The sequence below is a fragment of the Opisthorchis viverrini genome (assembly GCF_000715545.1).
Source record: "Opisthorchis viverrini unplaced genomic scaffold opera_v5_512, whole genome shotgun sequence".
NCBI lineage: Eukaryota > Metazoa > Platyhelminthes > Trematoda > Opisthorchiida > Opisthorchiidae > Opisthorchis > Opisthorchis viverrini.
In genome coordinates this window covers 26,877-44,458 of record NW_008752155.1, presented here as the reverse complement: position 1 = coordinate 44,458, position 17,582 = coordinate 26,877, and the positions used below count along the sequence as shown (strand labels likewise).

The 17,582-nt window shown below is 44.5% G+C and overlaps 1 protein-coding gene across 1 annotated transcript in view; it reads right to left on the bottom strand.

Annotated features, from left to right (window-relative positions):
* Positions 1-5,635: 5,635 nt before the first annotated feature.
* The window catches only part of T265_11410 (hypothetical protein), a gene marked incomplete at both ends in the record, with an annotated part of 32,550 nt that continues 20,603 nt past the window's right edge, over positions 5,636-17,582 (bottom strand). The window contains 2 exons of the mRNA XM_009178058.1: positions 5,636-5,760; positions 9,647-9,740. Of these exons, the coding sequence (XP_009176322.1) occupies positions 5,715-5,760; positions 9,647-9,740 (140 nt within the window). The remainder of the gene's footprint in view (positions 5,761-9,646; positions 9,741-17,582) is intronic.

Genomic DNA, 17,582 nt, shown 5'->3' with positions numbered 1-17,582 from the left:
TCCAGCAGAAAATCTGTTTGAAGGACGATATACCCATCTACAAAGATCGGGGACATCTATCTGTCAGTGTGTTTTCGACAGGTAAGATGGCTGCGTAACAGGAATGCAGAGGGACTTTCTGTGTTTCCCTCAAGTTCACGCCGTGTAGACGAAAGGCGCTGCCGAGGTCTACAAAAAGGAACCCACATACAGGCTTTTCGGATAATCTTCGGGCTCAGTCATTCACAATGGAACTACGCCTGCCACTGGAAGGAAGAAAGCCTTCGCTGCGAAGTTATTTACTGGAAAACACCAGATTGTTGGACAGGGAAACAAAACTGTCATTTGCATCTTGTTTATAAAAAAAACTGTGTATCCGTCTCCTTCTTGAACGCGTCTCCCTGAACTTTCCTGGATACTCATTGACCATCACTCAAACATAAACGAATGCTACAAAGCGGTTCCACAAATTCCGCGATAAACCTCACTTTTCAATAGACGAGGAGCGGAGTCATGTGGAAGCCACATACTACTCGCATGCTTCAGCAGTAGTATCCACCGTTGCACTACGTTGGACTTGCTGTAGACTAGGGGCTTCCTAATATAAAGAATCTGCCTCCGAAGTTGAAGCTATTCAGATTGTTATCGACGCGTTTGAGCGGCGGGTTTTATTAGGCATGATTCAACAACCGGCACACGAAACCGAGACTTATGAAGTGCAACATATTGGAACTAACATACCAAATCCGATGTCTTCTTTGAGACTGACAAACTGACATTCTTCAGTTTAAGATAGAATTCTCCAAGTAATGGGGTCGTTCGTCTATTATCTAGACTTACATACATCTAAAAGGCGAAACACTCAAATGCTGGTTGCTGAAGACCGATTGGTAAACACCAAAGATAACTTCTGGAATCAAAATAAGTCTATATTTCGAACTCACAAAAACGTGGCAGCTGAATAAAGGAAGGGCAAGTTTGTCGTTTGTTCTGCCGTGTTCAAGACTTCTTGAAATCATTTGACAGCCACGACTTAAGAATTTATGATCAAATCAAGGTTTTGGTGAGACTCATCACTCAGAAGAGTCGACTGAAATTATGATATAACTTATTATGTAACAAAATATAACTAATGCAATATACAATACACCATATACTATAAGCTATTAAAATACTATCCTGTTGGACCTGAATTTATCATACACAGCCCTTAAGAAGCATTTCCATTTGCTCTCCTTCATCGCCTTTTAGGAAGGACAGGTGCGCCAAGGAGTACGCCCAACAAAACCCTTCCCCTTATACAGCGAGCTATATAGGGTCTGCTTGGGGTGACTGTTGTTCGGAAGGAGGGAGATCTGGCTTTGGAGGAAACTTTCGGCGAATTACAACCCCGTTTTGGTCCGCCCGTATCATTTCAAGAAGTTTGAAGGGATATCCAGGCTCTGACAAACAGGGTCACAAATCGTTTTTAATACAAACTACTGCTTCACCAAGCAAGTAACTTATCTCAAAACGCGATTTCCACTCGGAGTCGTCCCAAGCCTAAATCAGGATTTTTCACACATACTTAGTCGGAAACGTCATCGATTGCCGCATATTCAAGCAATACAATCAAATGGTCAACATGCCATTGAATGCGTCATTTCACTTACGTTTGAATGACCTATTGGCAGAGCTGACATGAGACCCGGTTTGTTAGACGACAATAAAATCGGTTCCATACCCACCTCTTTGATTATGCGACATGTCAAACTGGGCTACAATCACCGTCCGAAGTCGTTGTGAGGTGGATCTGATTGTGTGAGCATAAAAATCATGAGAAAATATTGGGGTGAACCTGGATTTATTGACTAAAGTACCGAAGAACACATCATCGGTACGTTTTGCGGATCCTTTGTCGTTCTTATTTTACTACGTTGTGTACATTTTGACTGCGTAGAGCGTGCGAAATGACGCAATCCCGCGACTGCTTCTTCCCTTTGTAGTTGTGAAGCTGATGAATGAAAACCAGCGTTCTACACTATCCATGAATTGATTTATGCAGTCAAAACTCGATTCGCAGAAAGAACCTTAGGAAAGTTTTTTAATGACACATCTGAAGCGTTCTTTGCGGTTTAGATTGGTTTATTATGTGAAAAAAATTAAGAGGGAACCTGTGGATGATCGTCCGAGATGGTACACCTGTCGCATGTAAATACATCTCTGCGGCCCGGTGATACTCAGCTCCGCTGGGGAGGTCAGCTTTTTCTAAACACCTCAAGGATATCCCCGTGAGTTGAGCTAACTTATGCAAAAAAGCCGAGCTACTTATACATCCGTAAGTAGCTCAGAGGAAGTGTGATTTTCTCAGATGAATGAAGCCTTCATGTGGGGAGCCGTCACTCGAGGAGTAAGTCAAAATCAGACCGCGTGATTTGGATCCCGTGATTGAAGGATGAATGGCGCTATATTCCGTCTCAGTGAGAGCTAGTCACACTGATGATCAGCCGCTCGTGACCGAACGATTAAGTGTTCAAACTGCCCGCCAGGAGGTGGTGGGTTCGAGTCTCCCTACTGAAGTTTCGTGAGCTGCGCACTGCTGGTGGTCCGTGATACCGGTGAAACAGCTTCATAGTGCTTCGCGTAAAAAATTGACTCCAATTAAGCGACGAAATCTTTGTTGTTAATTTCAAACTCTGTTTATACTAGAAAAAACTTGAAAATTAGTTTTTAGGCTATGGAGCATTTTGAATTTTCAGCTGACATTTCATCATCAGTTGCAACGCTCAATAGCGAATTACTACTAAGATGCGAAGTCGGCACCACCGTGTCACGTGCGGCTGATCAGCTGGGCAATAAACTTGAGCCAGGACAGGATGCACAACCATACAGTTCACGTCACGTGGTCTAGCATTGTTTGATCTCTCGATTAACAACCCGTTAGATGGAAAGCTTAGATAACCGGTGGAATTCTTCGGTCTTAACTAAATCACTTGCAGCTCTCAATACCTGCACTTCTGAAGATTTCTAATAACCACTGACTGACTCTTTCTGAAGGCGGGGTCGTAGGTGAAACTTTAGACCCTTCTTTTTTGTTACAAACTCTATGATTCCGATGAAATCGCTCGATCAACAGACGCCTGCTCAGTTTAACGGATAAAAATGATAGCTGAAGGCTAGTTAGCTTTTTTCATATACAGTAGGAGTCAGACTTTGCCGGTTTACCCAGAGGAGTGGAAAGTAATTTCATCGCCCGATTACTTCACGTCAGGCGCCAGCATACCACCTGGCAGGGTGTATAAACTTGCCTTCAGTTGGCCAAAAGCCTTCACCAATATCTATGTGATTTCAGACCGGCTGGTTGCGTGCTTGAGCTGAGTCCGCCTCTGTAACTCGGACTTGGCTGAGTGAATGTCCATTCTTTGTCAAGCTCCAGCGATAAACAGTCGGTCGCTGATTCAAACACTGGCTAGTATGTGTGAGTTTGTGGAAATTTTGGTCGTTTTCTGAACACTTCTTGTTTTGTAAGTTCTCAGCAAGACCCACATGGCAGTACCAAATGTCACTAGATCAGAAACCTCCGGTTTCTTGTCGCTTATTTAATAACCAGTAAGCCGGCCATTCATTCAGATCACTTTGGTACGGTCTAAAGTCGCAGATTGATGGAAAAGATGGCTGTTTTTATATCTGATTCATGGGAACGCGAGTGCAGAAATGATATTTCTTTCTCGGTCTTTTCATTTCGCCAGTCTATAAGCGGTTATCGTTCAAGCTACTGATAGAAATTCATGACAACTCGTATTCTGGTGACTGATCCGCCGGGCACTTTCATCGGAGAATGTTTTGCCCTTCACTAAACCAAATAATATTCGAGGAATAGTAAGATGTCCTTCAATATTTTTATCCGCCAGGTCCACTGGGGCTTTCACATCTTTGTTGCAGATCTGTGAGCGTTTCGAATCTGTTCTAACATCTCTACTTCACCGTTTCATTACCAATGGCCCAGACTCATCTGGGGATCATACAGTGTTATCGCACAAGCGAGACAGGTAAATATCTGAACAAGCGTCTTTTCAAATGTCGCGGAGCTAGTTTTTCACGGAACATACTACTAATATTCCAGCACGGTATCTCAAATAGAGTATGCTGGCACCAGTGCCGTTACTGTGGCTGGTCCATACCTAATGAGTCGTGGTGTGTTAGCGCAGAATACTTTGCACTACTTAAATTGGCTAATAAAGTAATGTAGCACCAGTGTTAAGCAGTCGCCCTCAACTGTCATAAACACCAGGAAAATCACCTCACGGTTAGATGACCCATTACGAAGCACCAGGGGAGGCGACTCAATTCAGGGGATTACCATGCACTCGGATGGGGATCCTCAACCTCATCATGTAGTCTGAGACCTATCTTCCCAACAGAATGTCAGAAAGGCATACACGTTACAGGGAGTTTGGCTTCCTTTAACGTCAGATCACAAAAATGGTAGTGCGCTTTGATGAGTTGACAAGCAGGAAGGTTTGCTCTACTCTCGACCGGTCCATAAGAAACGGAACGATGACTCCTGTGAGATCGGCTTGTGTAAAGTACTTGCAAATTATTCGTAAACGGTTCAGTCAGCTGCAAAGATCGACTGTCGGGGAATATTATTCGTCCGGTTTACTTTCAGTTTCTCAATACCATATACATCTTGCTGCATATTTTATTGACGCGCAGCCGTGTGTATTCCGCCAGCTGCGTACAATCTGTTGTTCACATGGAACATCAGGTTGACAGAAAAAAATGAGTGCCTGTTGAGCCCCAAGAAAATTGAGTGAGACCGGTCCGGTGGGCAGTTAAGGACCTTCAGCAATGTTAGTAGTATGTTTCATGAAAAAACTTGACGTTTAACTTATATTCGGTGATGTATTGTCTCTCATGGAAAGTGGGCGATTCGGTAGCTAGTACCGATTTTCCAGAGAACGTGACAGCTTTCGGTAGACCTCCAACGGATCGATCGATTAGCCCTGAGCTTAACTTCCGCTGCCCGACAGCAGATGCTTTGCATAGGCAGTCCACAGGCTTATTTGTGACGACAATGAACGCCTCCGGTCATTGTTTCTCTACAAGATCGACATCAGCCGGTTTTGTGGAGTTGGATTTTTCAAAAAAGCGGCTTGTTGTTTATTCGCAAGCTGTGAACGATTTTTGGTCAACTGTTAGACAATCTTTTCCCTCAAGCGATCCGAGTGAGGTTCCTTAAAGAACCGTCACACATAACGCAACTGCAGGAAGCAGAAGAAAACCACTCTGGAGCGAACTGGTTGGTGGATGAGGTGATGAAATTGTTCCGTAGACTAGATATTAAGAAACCCGTGAACGGCTTCTCAAAACGATAACACCGCCAGGGAGGCCGAGTGCATGAAATCATAGGCTGACTGGGTTTGAACCTCACATCAGGGCTTCTAAATAATTGACTGCTGCCTACCTTCCTGATGAACTATTGTACGGAGGCCAACCGTCCCTAATAACCGAACGCCACATCATTTGGACGGATGTGTCACGTGCAGGACACGGGCCGAACGAAGGTATGCTCTGATTGGACCTAATGCCAGCCAATCCGAGTCAAGCACCTTTGACTCGACGCTTCTCGCCCCCTCACGGAGATTCTGGTACGACCTTGTGGAACACTCTGTGACTACCCTATAAATACAGTTCTAATAATTTTCCTTGGTTTCCATAAGAGGCTGTGTAGGGCTACCGTGCCTTTTGATACGTCATAGTGTGTGGAGCAGGAAGCCAAGTGACCGATACAGAGTTGCACTACCGTTCAGCAAGACAGAACAATTATAAACCGGTTGTTTCAAAACCAAGGACGCAAGATTTGGGAATGAATATCGTTTCACACTCGAATTGAGAAGAGGAGAAAATTTTTTCACAAAATATATGAGTAGATACGACCAAAAACGTGGAAGTCGTTAATCAGGTAAAAATTATGCATTTTCCACAGGAATGATCACTAAATTTGACTTGGTTACAAACCAAAGAAACACAAAACCCGTCATCATCGTGTTGAGAGTTGATCTGTGAGCAGGCTAGTTGTGAAGTGGGTCCACGTAGGTCAGTTTTTGGTCAGTTTTTCTTGCAACAACAGCAACATAGATCACGCAGACACCCGCAGCATCCACAACAGCAACAGCAGATGACAAAGACGATGATTACTGCAGCCACACAGCCAAGGACGGTGAATGTGATTGGTTCCCATCTGGACAAAAATACATGGGAGTGAGGCAAGTTTAGGTGAACTTGTCATTACCCGTTGGGGACCAGTGATAGTGGCTGGTGCGTGCGAACCATACCTCGGTACTGCTCAGATCGATAGAATGTTCAACTTCAGCAGTTAGTTAGTCAATCTGGCACGACACGTTTCAGCACGCAGAAACGTAGATATCCGGCGGAAATTCAGGGAATAAAATTAACAAATCGTTTGTGTAATCCACAAATGTTACAAATACGCTACTGGCAGCGGGAAAATTGGAGATGTCAGCACGCCTGATTTTCCAAATGTAGCTGACAACTGTACCAAATTTGTCCGTGTTCTCAGAACATGAAACGCGACGTGGCCATGAATGCCACACACAGCGCCACTGAGTGATCACGGTTCGCTCGGTTCAGTTATCTAATGTATTTTAAAGTCCAAGGCATTCTGGTGAATTTCTAAGGACATGGTGAACCAATGATGTTGGTATTGTGAGGACACTTTGGAAGTTGACTCCAACTTTGGCCCTGTGCACGCAGTCAATCGGGAAGCAATGTACGACTGTTTTGTTCTTTCTGGTAATCATCACTAGTGCGCATTTTGAGAAATTCCAGGGAGTTTCGAATCCGCGACCCCGACTAGTGGCGTGAACACTTAACCGTTCGACCACGTATGACCACGTGATGTGGATCCCGTGATTCACGGATGCATGGCGCTCTACTCTGTTTAAGTGCGAGCTGATCACACTGAATACCAGCCGCTCGCGGCTGACCGATTGTGTTCAAGCTACCAACCGGGAGGTCGTGAATTCGCCAATTCTGTTGGCGTTTCGTGAGGTGTGCACTGCTGGTGACTCTCAATAAGAATGAAAGCGATGTAGAGTGCCTTTCGGCATTTTAGCGCAGCTAAACGTCACTTACAGAAAGAAAGCTACAGTAGACGAACTGCTTCTTTGAGACATAGCAATAGCGCGTTGAAACGAAAAAATGGTTAATCAAACGATAAGAAAACTGACACAAAGTGAAGATTTCTCCTTAGAATTGATCCGTGGTCAAGACGACAAAAACGAGTGAAGGAAACCCTCGAAAAATGTTTCGCTTTGGTTGGAGCATTTCGCCCGAAGGCTATAGATCTCGGCAATAGTCACAAAGGATTGTTATTCAATTCTGCTTCAAGGTCACGGATGTGGAGGCCGCGAATAGTCATAAAACGTCACGTCCGACAAGGGAGAGGCGCAACTCCACAGATTCTCAATGTATGATCGATTTTGATCCACAAAACACCAACACCCGTAAACGTTATTGCTGACGATTACTCACGGTCTTATTAAAGCAGTATGTCATCACGAAAAAAGTGTCCAAAACTGAGAAAAACATTTTCTACAGAGGCAAATGTTGGTAGCTCACTTAGCGTAGATGGTCGGTGGCTTGTTCTCTGAGCTGAGTAATTTGATTGCAAACGTTTCATCACTAATCGAGGTGACATCATCAGTGCGTTATTGGGGACCGTAGTGGTGCGTAGCGGCGCACAACCACTANGAATTTAGGCTCATTTTGTGCAAAAATTTTCTCCGTTCGGGCGTAAAATCTTAAATGAACTTCCTGACGCTTTCAATTCTCGTTCATGACAGGGAGACGGCATCCCTGATAGCAGCACTTATATTAACACATGTGTAACACTACTTAACGCACAGCCAATAACCCACCGCTACGCACCACTACGGTCCCCAATAACGCACTGATGATGTTACCTCGATTAGTGATGAAACGTTTGCAATCAAATCACCCAGCTCACTGAAAAAGCATTTTTCTGGACGTACCCCGGCCAAGACATGAATTATTATTATTCACATCAGCTGAGCTTATTAGAAATACCTCATCACTGTTCAAAACCGCGTACTTTTTCGCTTTCCAAAGCACCATTTCTTATCACAGACACTCAGTTACTATTTAAAAAACAGGACTCATTTCTCAGTGAAAAAAGCGTCTGCTCTGGATAATTCTGAAGATGAGATCCGTATATAATAATTTATCCTGTCTTGGATCGTCACTGGGATGCGTCCGTCTCACAGTTCTCATTTCACTCCACCGTGTGGAGAAGAAATTTGGATCATAAAACAATTCCGTCTTGTGATGTACGCTGGCTTTTGAAGTGATACCTCTGTAGAAAGCTCAAGGGACTCGTCTCCCTTGCTGTACACATTACTCAAAATTTCAGTCTGAAATGTGAACACGTCTCAACGTTGACAGGTTTGATACAGACGATTTAACTCCGTTTTTTCCCCAGAAAGTTTAGCGCATTTTTGTGGTACATCGTCGGATTTGGGGTGGGCACAGCTCAGAACAATTGCAACAGACGATGAGATACACTACCGAGCAAGTAACCAATACATCCCTAATCCCTGAAGCTCTTCGGAAAGCGTCCTTAAATTACTGGACTTTAAGGGAAACTGGACATTACAATAACTGTAATCGAAAAATATGATCAAATCCAGCGTTTGCTTCGACAGTACTCCCAGGCAGTCTCATCTGACTTCCAGGTAACAGTTCTTATGTGAGTAACCTTATATTTTCCAGTTCAAATCTGTTTGCAGGAGGCGTATACAACCAGTGATGTGATTAAATGGTCAAATCTGCTTCTCCATGTCAACAATTTGTAAGCAAAATCTTGAAAAAGGTGACCATCGACAAAGGTTTGTCACTATCCGAGATCCTTTCGGTCTCACACCGTGATTCGACGGCTAGTTGCCATACATGAGCGAATATGAGTGTAGTTCGCATCCCATAGTGTAGATAGCACATGACCAACTCATCGTTTGCATACAGTGTTGGATTTTACCCCCACGCGGTCTTGCCGTTCTTTTCCCAAAGAAAAACTGGTTTCGCTAACAATCTTTTCCACACTGACGCAGTGTGTAGTCAGTTCAGCGATACTAGCATATCTTTATCACGCGGACTCACTTGGGATGCACAGGGACGGTCGTTGATCTGTAGTCTCTTCTCTCGCAAGATGGAGATGCACTGATGAAACCGTTCAAACGTGGCCCCCTTTCGGTGCCACCAGAATGGACAATTTGAGCTGAGATACTGCCCAAGCCTAGACAAAGGAAGTCCAGAGGCAGAGAACGGGTTCCGACCTTTGGGTCAGTAAATTCGCGCGCTCTAACCACTGAACCTCTTCAGCACTAATACCCCAGGTGGCATTCACCTGGCAACAGGCTTCTGAGGTTTAAAGACCACCGTGTCGTTGAACAAATTCCAGGACTTTGTGAGCGAAATTTCAGTGATTCGATTCTCGACGATACCGAATAGGTGTATCATACTGAATGAAATGAGAGCTTGGTTTTTCGCTGAGCAAGCGACAATAAATTCCAATCAATAAAATTTCCTATTCATAAACAAACCTAAGCCGGGCACCCGTGCGTATCAGCCGAGATGGGTGGAAACGTACCTGAAGGTTTTGCAACAATCAAGTGTTCCGCTGGACGTCGTGCAGCAGTATGTGTTGTGAAGGAAAGTTGTCCCAACGTCGCAGGACACGGTACCTGTAGGAGAAGATCGGTTGCATTCACATTCGAATTTGGTAAAGTAGGCCAGTTAGTTAAAACAAAGAAAGGGTGGTAGAAAATCGGACTTGGTTTTCCTGTTCCTCACTTCTTACTACGTTATCAACCGTATTCTTCGTGCCGCTTCGGTTACTACAGGAACAAACCCAGTTCGTGATGTCTTCTCTTTGTACAATCCTCGGTAGGTCAGTTAGTAGTTGGGCCATCGGAAAAAAGTTGCTTCTGCTACTGCATAAATATCCGACCAGAAGAGGGGGCCTTCAAAGGCAAGATCAAGGTGACGATAACGTCATAAACAAGCTTGGATACCTTAATACTGCAAGGATACAAATAATACTGATGTGAATGGCAGTGAAGCATCGGTGTTGAACACTGATGTCATGCTGTCGATGATGACGTTGATGATGATGATGATGACGATGATGATGATGGTGATGTTTCGGATGATGATGATGATGATGATGATGATGATGATGATGAGAATGACCCGATGATTTTCCAGTGACAACTATTGGCTAACGGTTTAAATCTCAATGGATTTCACCCAGCATACTTGAATTTCAACGTGCGCGGACAGTTTAATGGACAACTCATAAGCAGTTTACCTACTTGTGAGTAGCGTAGGCGGTTGCTGATGAGAGTGGCTCCCAAGTCTAGTCATTCGATTTCGGCCACTAAAGTCACAGCATTTTGAAGCGGTGCCCAAAATACGACAATGTGCTCATGTTACAAAAGTGTCTATCGTCATTCAGCAGATCAATAATCTTGATAGCCAAATTTAATCAGTAGCAGTCACGTGACTGGTGGCTATCTGACCGTCTCAGTTGGCTCCACATATGCCTATCAGCACGGAAAAAGTTGGGGAAATGATTTGGGGGGCCGCAAAGAATATGTGAATAGCTGTCAAAATGTGATCGACGAGGAATAGTCCTTTAACTTTCGGACTTTTATCTTCGACAAACACACGCACAGCAGGTTAGTAGTTTACAAGTAGTAGAGATATAGAAATCATCCCCCTTTTTCGTAGCTTGCCTCCTTTGGATATTTCACAATGACGTCTCTCACAAGGTATCACCTGATGTTTATCCCCTCTTACGAGAGACTGTCACCTGAAGGGGCTCCATTCCATCGGATATTCACAGAATTATCTTTCCAAACTTTTATTCTTATCGCTAATTCGAGACTTACGGAAACGCGAGTGGTCTTCTCAGACGCAGCTTGAATCAAACAACATCTCCCCCCGCTGATCAACATACTCCTTGAAAGCAGATTGCTACCGAAATAAGATGAACAGACTTCATAAAATTTACCGGTATTTGGTCTGTCCTAATGAGAAAATCTATACTAGTCTGTACCTGAGTCATATAAATGCTCTTCACTCCCGAATCAATTTTACGTTCTGCTTTAAACCGACCGTGAAAAACTACGGTCAAATCAGGCAGCCTGAGGTCGTTAATCAAAACTTACGATCACTTTGCACGTGATTAGTCGAGGCACACGGCGTGACGAGCGAGGATAACTTAACCAAACCTGGTGTGGAAACCATGATACAATCAAATGTATACGGGAATGCCTCCGAAGAAAGGACACATCAGGAAAACCCTCTCTTAGGACATCCCTCCGAGGGGTTCCAACTGATGATCGTCTCGTGAAATACAAGCGTTCATTCTGTCTTGTCAAGTACAAACTAAGTGGTATTTGCTGTGAGCCAGGACAGGTGATATCTCCAAAAGGGAGGAATATGGATTAGTAGTCAACTCCAGCGCCGTTTAAGGTGTAAAATGCTGGCGTCCCGTGGTTACCGGAGGCAAAAAACTAGCGTAAGTTTTTATCCGGACAAATTCACACCTGTCTTGGGAACACCGAACAAGAATATCCCGAATCTGACTCAACCTGAGTGTTACCTTTTCAAAAATACAGTGAAGATGATTAATTTCAAAACGAAGAAGGGGGTTTAGAGGATTTCGAGTTGCAGAGTAACCATGTAATAGAACTTGAAACTTCTCCCTGGATCCGGCCTTTCTATAAGTGAAATTCCACACAGTATATCTTAACTCCAAGGAGAACCACCGTGGCTTTTTTTAGAAAACTGGCCTCCTTAGGACTTGAATATACGAACGGATTGCTAATATTCAAGGACTGAATGTGTAGTAACGGAATTTTCCTCTGTTTAGTTCTCGGTCTGAGCCTCCCAAGCTAGCGTTCACGTCAAAGCAATCACCGAAGGTGCGCAATATACAGTAACGCCCAAAACGAAGCCAGGAACACTTGTAGAGCGCTTTATATGTATATATATATATATATATAACGTAAGCGGCGACAACTTTCTGGAAAATCCGGCGCGCCCTGGATGCGGCATTGGAGACCGGCATTCGGCCAATACTGGGTCATGGTTGGCTGTTAGGTCCAGGCTTTCGACCAGTCGGATCTCGGCTCGATCCCGGACAGGTAAGCGTCCCGAATTTTCGGCCAGTCCGGCGTGAGATAGGCTTTTCCGCCGTAGCAGCATCTGACTGCGAGCGGTAAAGCGGGATCCGTGTGGAACTCCGCCTAACAGAATAGCTTTCAGAGTGGATGGTTTTTCAAATTCTCGAGAAGTCCACTCCTCAACTAATTACACCATGTGATGAAACCTTTTCAACAAAGGATAACAACAAAACTGACGAAAAATAGCTAGCACGTTTCCTGAGTAGGTGAAGATGAGTAGGGGAGATGCATCTTCTGTCTTGAAAATGATGCTTCAGAGCTTAAAGTCGATATTCTTCAACAGACCTCAACCTCAGAAAATGAAACACAGTTCTGAGCATACTTTTTTCATGTCAGGGACAGGTTCTCTTGGTTCTCTTGCTCAGCCGGCTTGATAAGAATTTTTGGTGTCGGAGCAGGAGTTTCTTGGTGCCTCAAAACCGACGCCTTTGTATTTAGCTTCAGCCGGCTTGATAAGGATTTTTGGTGTCAGAGCAGTAGTTTCTTGGTGCCTCAAAACCGACGCCTTTGAATTTAGTTTCGAATGACGCAATCAATAAAACCTCAGCTGCTCAGTGTCCAGAGATTTTCCAGCTTGAGGCTCTTGATCGATGGCTTGGGTGTCTTGGAGCAGAAAAGTTCGACTGCGTACAGTTATCCTCACATTTCACAACCTGGTTGGAAGTGTCAGAGGAGTAATTCGTACAGAGACCGCTAAGCCAACGTTTAAGTGCTTTCTTGGATACTCGATTTCTAGTTTTAAAAAACACTGAATCAATGCAATCCAGAAGGGCGTGTTTTTGCATCCTACTCATGTTTGGGGTAAAACAACCAGTTGAAAAATCCACACAGACGGTTCATTCATACTAAGCTTGAAAGTAAATTAATCCCCACGGTGAACCTTTCGCACGATAACCACTTTAGGGGCTGATCAGACCTTAAAAAGTACGTTCTCCCCTACCCAACTTTTTGATGCAACTCACCCAAGTTTTGTGCAATTGCTAGTTGATACGCAGAAGACTTAATGAAGACAAGAAGAAACGCATTTCACAGGTGATTAATTCACACCGACAAAACACTGTTTGACGCGATCATGAATTCCGTCAACACGCTGTCGGAAGACACAAGAGCAGGGGTTTTTCATCTGATCGATATCGTACCGATACCGACTAACTAAGTACATTCGATCGCCGCACAAACAAGTCGCAGTGACCCAGTGACTCGTGGATTGACAACACCGCTATAGTAATCCAACTGTTGGACGCTTGGAGTTGAACGAGCTACAGGGCACGTCCATTTATTGGGATGAAAGTGTGAAGCGATAAAGCCAGGGTTTTCAGCACAACCAGAAAATCGACTCTTCAATCGAGAACGGAATACAAACTGCTGAAATGTGTGAAGAAGAGATATGCATCGGAGAAGGGATCACAGTTTGTTCGATCCGCACAGTTGCCAGACATGAAGCATTTGGGTTATATGCACAGAAAAAATAGTGTGGAAATATGTATGATTTACGCCGCACGGGGAGCAAGATGACTCAGTGGTTAGAGTGCGAATTTACTGACCGGAAGTTTCGAACCCGACCGCTGCAACTCAGCTTCCCCTGTCTAGGCTTGCGCAACCTGGCATTGGGCTATTTGTCGAAATGGCTATTCTCTCGTTCCATGAAATCAGTTTGCTCTTCCTCTGGGTTCAAACTTGAGTAACTCCACAACTTGCTGCCACACGAATCACTTGTTATTCAGGTAGTAACCAGCTTGGTATCCGTGGTCAGTAAAGTCAATTCATCTCATTATAGGGTGGTTCGCTGCGCCGACCAAAAATCGAAGACAACTGAAATTTCAGGCAAACCTACCGTCATCAGAGGACCAAGCTCCGGGTTTTTTTTCATTCAGCTGTAGCACCTTTTCGGTTCCTAACTGCCATGCCACCCAAAGGAAGCACGAGGGCTGGGATACTGCCAGGTTGCCCAAACCTAGACAGGGGAAGTCGAGATGCGGCAGAGGTCGGGTTCAAACCACGGACCTTCCGGTCAGTAAATTCGCGCTCTAACCACTTGCGCCATCTCGCCCCGTTGAGATAAATAAACGCTAATTCATGCGCACAAGTAAAAACAGCCCTTTCAAGCATCCAACTGAGTTGCCAAAGTTCAAGGTCACTATCATTGTAAAGCGTCACACAAGGAAACCACACAATTCATCTCACTACTTGTAAGTTACTGCAGTAACTAAAAATGAATGTTAAAGTCTGTAACCCGCTCCATGTCCGGATTCTGTGGGCATGCTCATCCGTTTGTGAGGCAATCGGTCAAAGTGCTTATGAAGGACTACACAACAACCATACCTTTAAATCGACAGGCGTTACCGGTACAGCACGGTCTAGTCAAATGATGGATGCCGAACACAAGAATACAGAATTTAACGAGAAGTGGAACGAAGCCACGTCGAGGTTACTCGTAGCGCGCGGCGGCGAAAGGAATACCAGTGTAACGAGTTGTCAGGTTTCGGTATAAACCGAGTTTCCATGGAGGCTAATAACTTATTCAATTGTATCGTGTAATTCCTTTGAGCGCAGTGCGTCGAGCAAAACAGCGTCAGACTACATTGAAGCAATTTCTGGTTCCCGGAGATGTCGTTCCCATTCTTGAGGCAACAGTCCCCAAGTGGCTCGCCATTGATCTTCAAACGTCACTTTATTTCCTCACAAAAAATACAGTTATTCAGCTGCAACACCTTTCCAGCCGCTGGATATCATGCTACCCAAGGAAACCACGGGAGCCAGAAAGAGATGGGGGTAGTCGAAAATGTTTCGAGCCACGGGCAGTAAGTTTGAGCTTTACGCTTCACACACATGTGTAGGACAGGTCTTTGTGGAATCTGTCACAAGGCTGTCATATTTGTCGAAGTAAACGATTCCAAAACTTGGAAAGTTATGACCCCTCACTCTCAGTGGAAACACCTGGATGAGGGATGGGAACTGGCTTCCCGCTAGCTCCCTACTCATTAATAGGGTGTTCCACAAAACGGACTATCGGGGAGCCTCATGCATGAGTCCCATACTGGTCGTGGGATAGTTCAACCTTTCTGTGATCGGCTTGCATCTACGACCATGCTCTACCTATTTAAAGCCGGCGTATTCTAAACTTTAAGCATCCTTTTCTTACGTAAACACATGTGAAGACATATATTGACTCAACATCAAGCAGAAAAACCGGTATCCTGTACATGTGTGCTGGCCGTCAAACAGTCGATTCCCAATGACATTTAGCATCCCAGAGTCATCTGAATCAACTCAAAACGAGCCGATCAATCAATTCAACCTCACATATCTTCCACGAGTAATCTTTGTTTTGGTTTATACGCTTCGGTTGGGCTATCATAATACTGTTTGACTTTACCTGTCATGCGAAAAAATTCGTCTTTGAGACCCTAGTATGTGTTTTCAGGTTATTTGAACAGACAACACTCACGTGATGTGTCACAGTGATGTACTAATTAAAACGATTTCAACTGCGCAGTGATCTACTGTGGCTTCAAGCCATGTTGCCTAATTAAAGCGATGGCTTCAGTACTCTTTTAACTATTGACAGAATGATACATGGTTGTGTGTGTGTGTGTGCACGTGCATGCCTGTGACCAGTTGATCACCCACCTGAAGGACATCGTAAAAGAGATTTTCAGTTTGGTCGACCGCGCAGATTAGTTCATTTCGCTAATTTTTTACAGTTTACATTCAAACAGAAAGTAAGATTGAGAGAAACCAGGGGACTGCGTCTATCTGATAAGACCCAAGAAGAGTAAAAGTGGTCTTGGGCTTTCGAAGGGTTTTCAGCAACCTTATAAGTAGTGGGCTAGGCGCGCGCAACGTATTGTGCGGATGTCGCATCTTACCAGCTGAAACATGACGCCGCCTTTGTGCAATTCATTGAGCTAAAGAAAAGCATCGTTAACGAGAGGTTCAGATGGTTCTCCAGGGAAAACCGAATTCTCGTGCAAATTGGTGCATTTCGCTACCCACCTTTCCTGTTTTCTAAAGTGCGTACAGACAGCTACTTAGTGCAGTGCGGGTGGCAGTTTTTTGCATTGTACATGGTTCGATGCCCATGATTTAACCAAATGACATCATCCACGGCCGAAGTTAAGTCCAGTAATTATTGGGAGGAACTTTTAACCATTCGCTCCATTACTGACCGGAAGGTCTGTGGTTCGAACCCGAAATCTATCTTTCGGCCTTTGCTGTCTAGGCTTGCGCAATCTGTCAGCATCGCAACCCTCGTGCTTCCTTCAGGTGGCATCTAAGTTTGTTACAGCTGAACGGCTGTCCTTCCCGAATATGCGACCTTCTACTCACGAAATGAGGAACTGTTAGAGGACACGGCCCGCCACGTCGTATACATGGAAGACAGTGGGGGTCGCGCTCTCGTCCTACCATTAAAACAGTCTTTAAGGAAACTGAAGGGACTTCAGAGAAATCAGATGTTACCCGGGTGTACATACGGGTTGCATTTTGTTGCAACTCTTCGGATGGAACACCAGCAGATGAATATGAGAAGCGACTTCACAACCGTAATGTTGGAAGTACCGACATGAAACCGCTGGAGATATGACCTATACCCTGCGTTCACACGATTTAACTTTCCATCTCCTGTAAAAACGCGCGCTGCATGACAGCGCTGGTGGTCCTGCAAAAACACAGCTTTTGGACTAATACAATGTTTAGCAACAAATGAGTTCGGTATCCGCCGTGATGAGGAGGGTTGGCTTGTACACTTCGAAGTACACTTCGAAATGAAGCACGCGAAATGAGGCTACTAGTTTCAAGTTCCGAACAGCACAAGAGCGAGAGAACGGAGTTTTCGACAAATATACTCATTTTCAAGTCAGTTTGATTTTCCGACAGACCCATATGGAACTCAGCTTATGATGTTTTTAAGCAACTGAATGTGCTGCATTAGGCTGCTTCATGTTCCAGATGGCGCAATATTCGAGACATCGCGTACAGGTGTAATACACTACTCATAAGATTGCTGAAGACGCTTCGACACTCTACGACCGGTTTCGCCCTTCTTGAGGCGAGTGTCCGCCAACCTTATGATCTACTCGAACCCAAATAACAGCACAAGAGCGAGAGAACGGAGTTTTCGACAAATATACTCATTTTCAAGTCAGTTTGATTTTCCGACAGACCCATATGGAACTCAGCTTATGATGTTTTTAAGCAACTGAATGTGCTGCATTAGGCTGCTTCATGTTCCAGATGGCGCAATATTCGAGACATCGCGTACGGGTGTAATACACTACTCATAAGGTTGCTGAAGACGCTTCGACACTCTACGACCGGTTTCGCCCTTCTTGA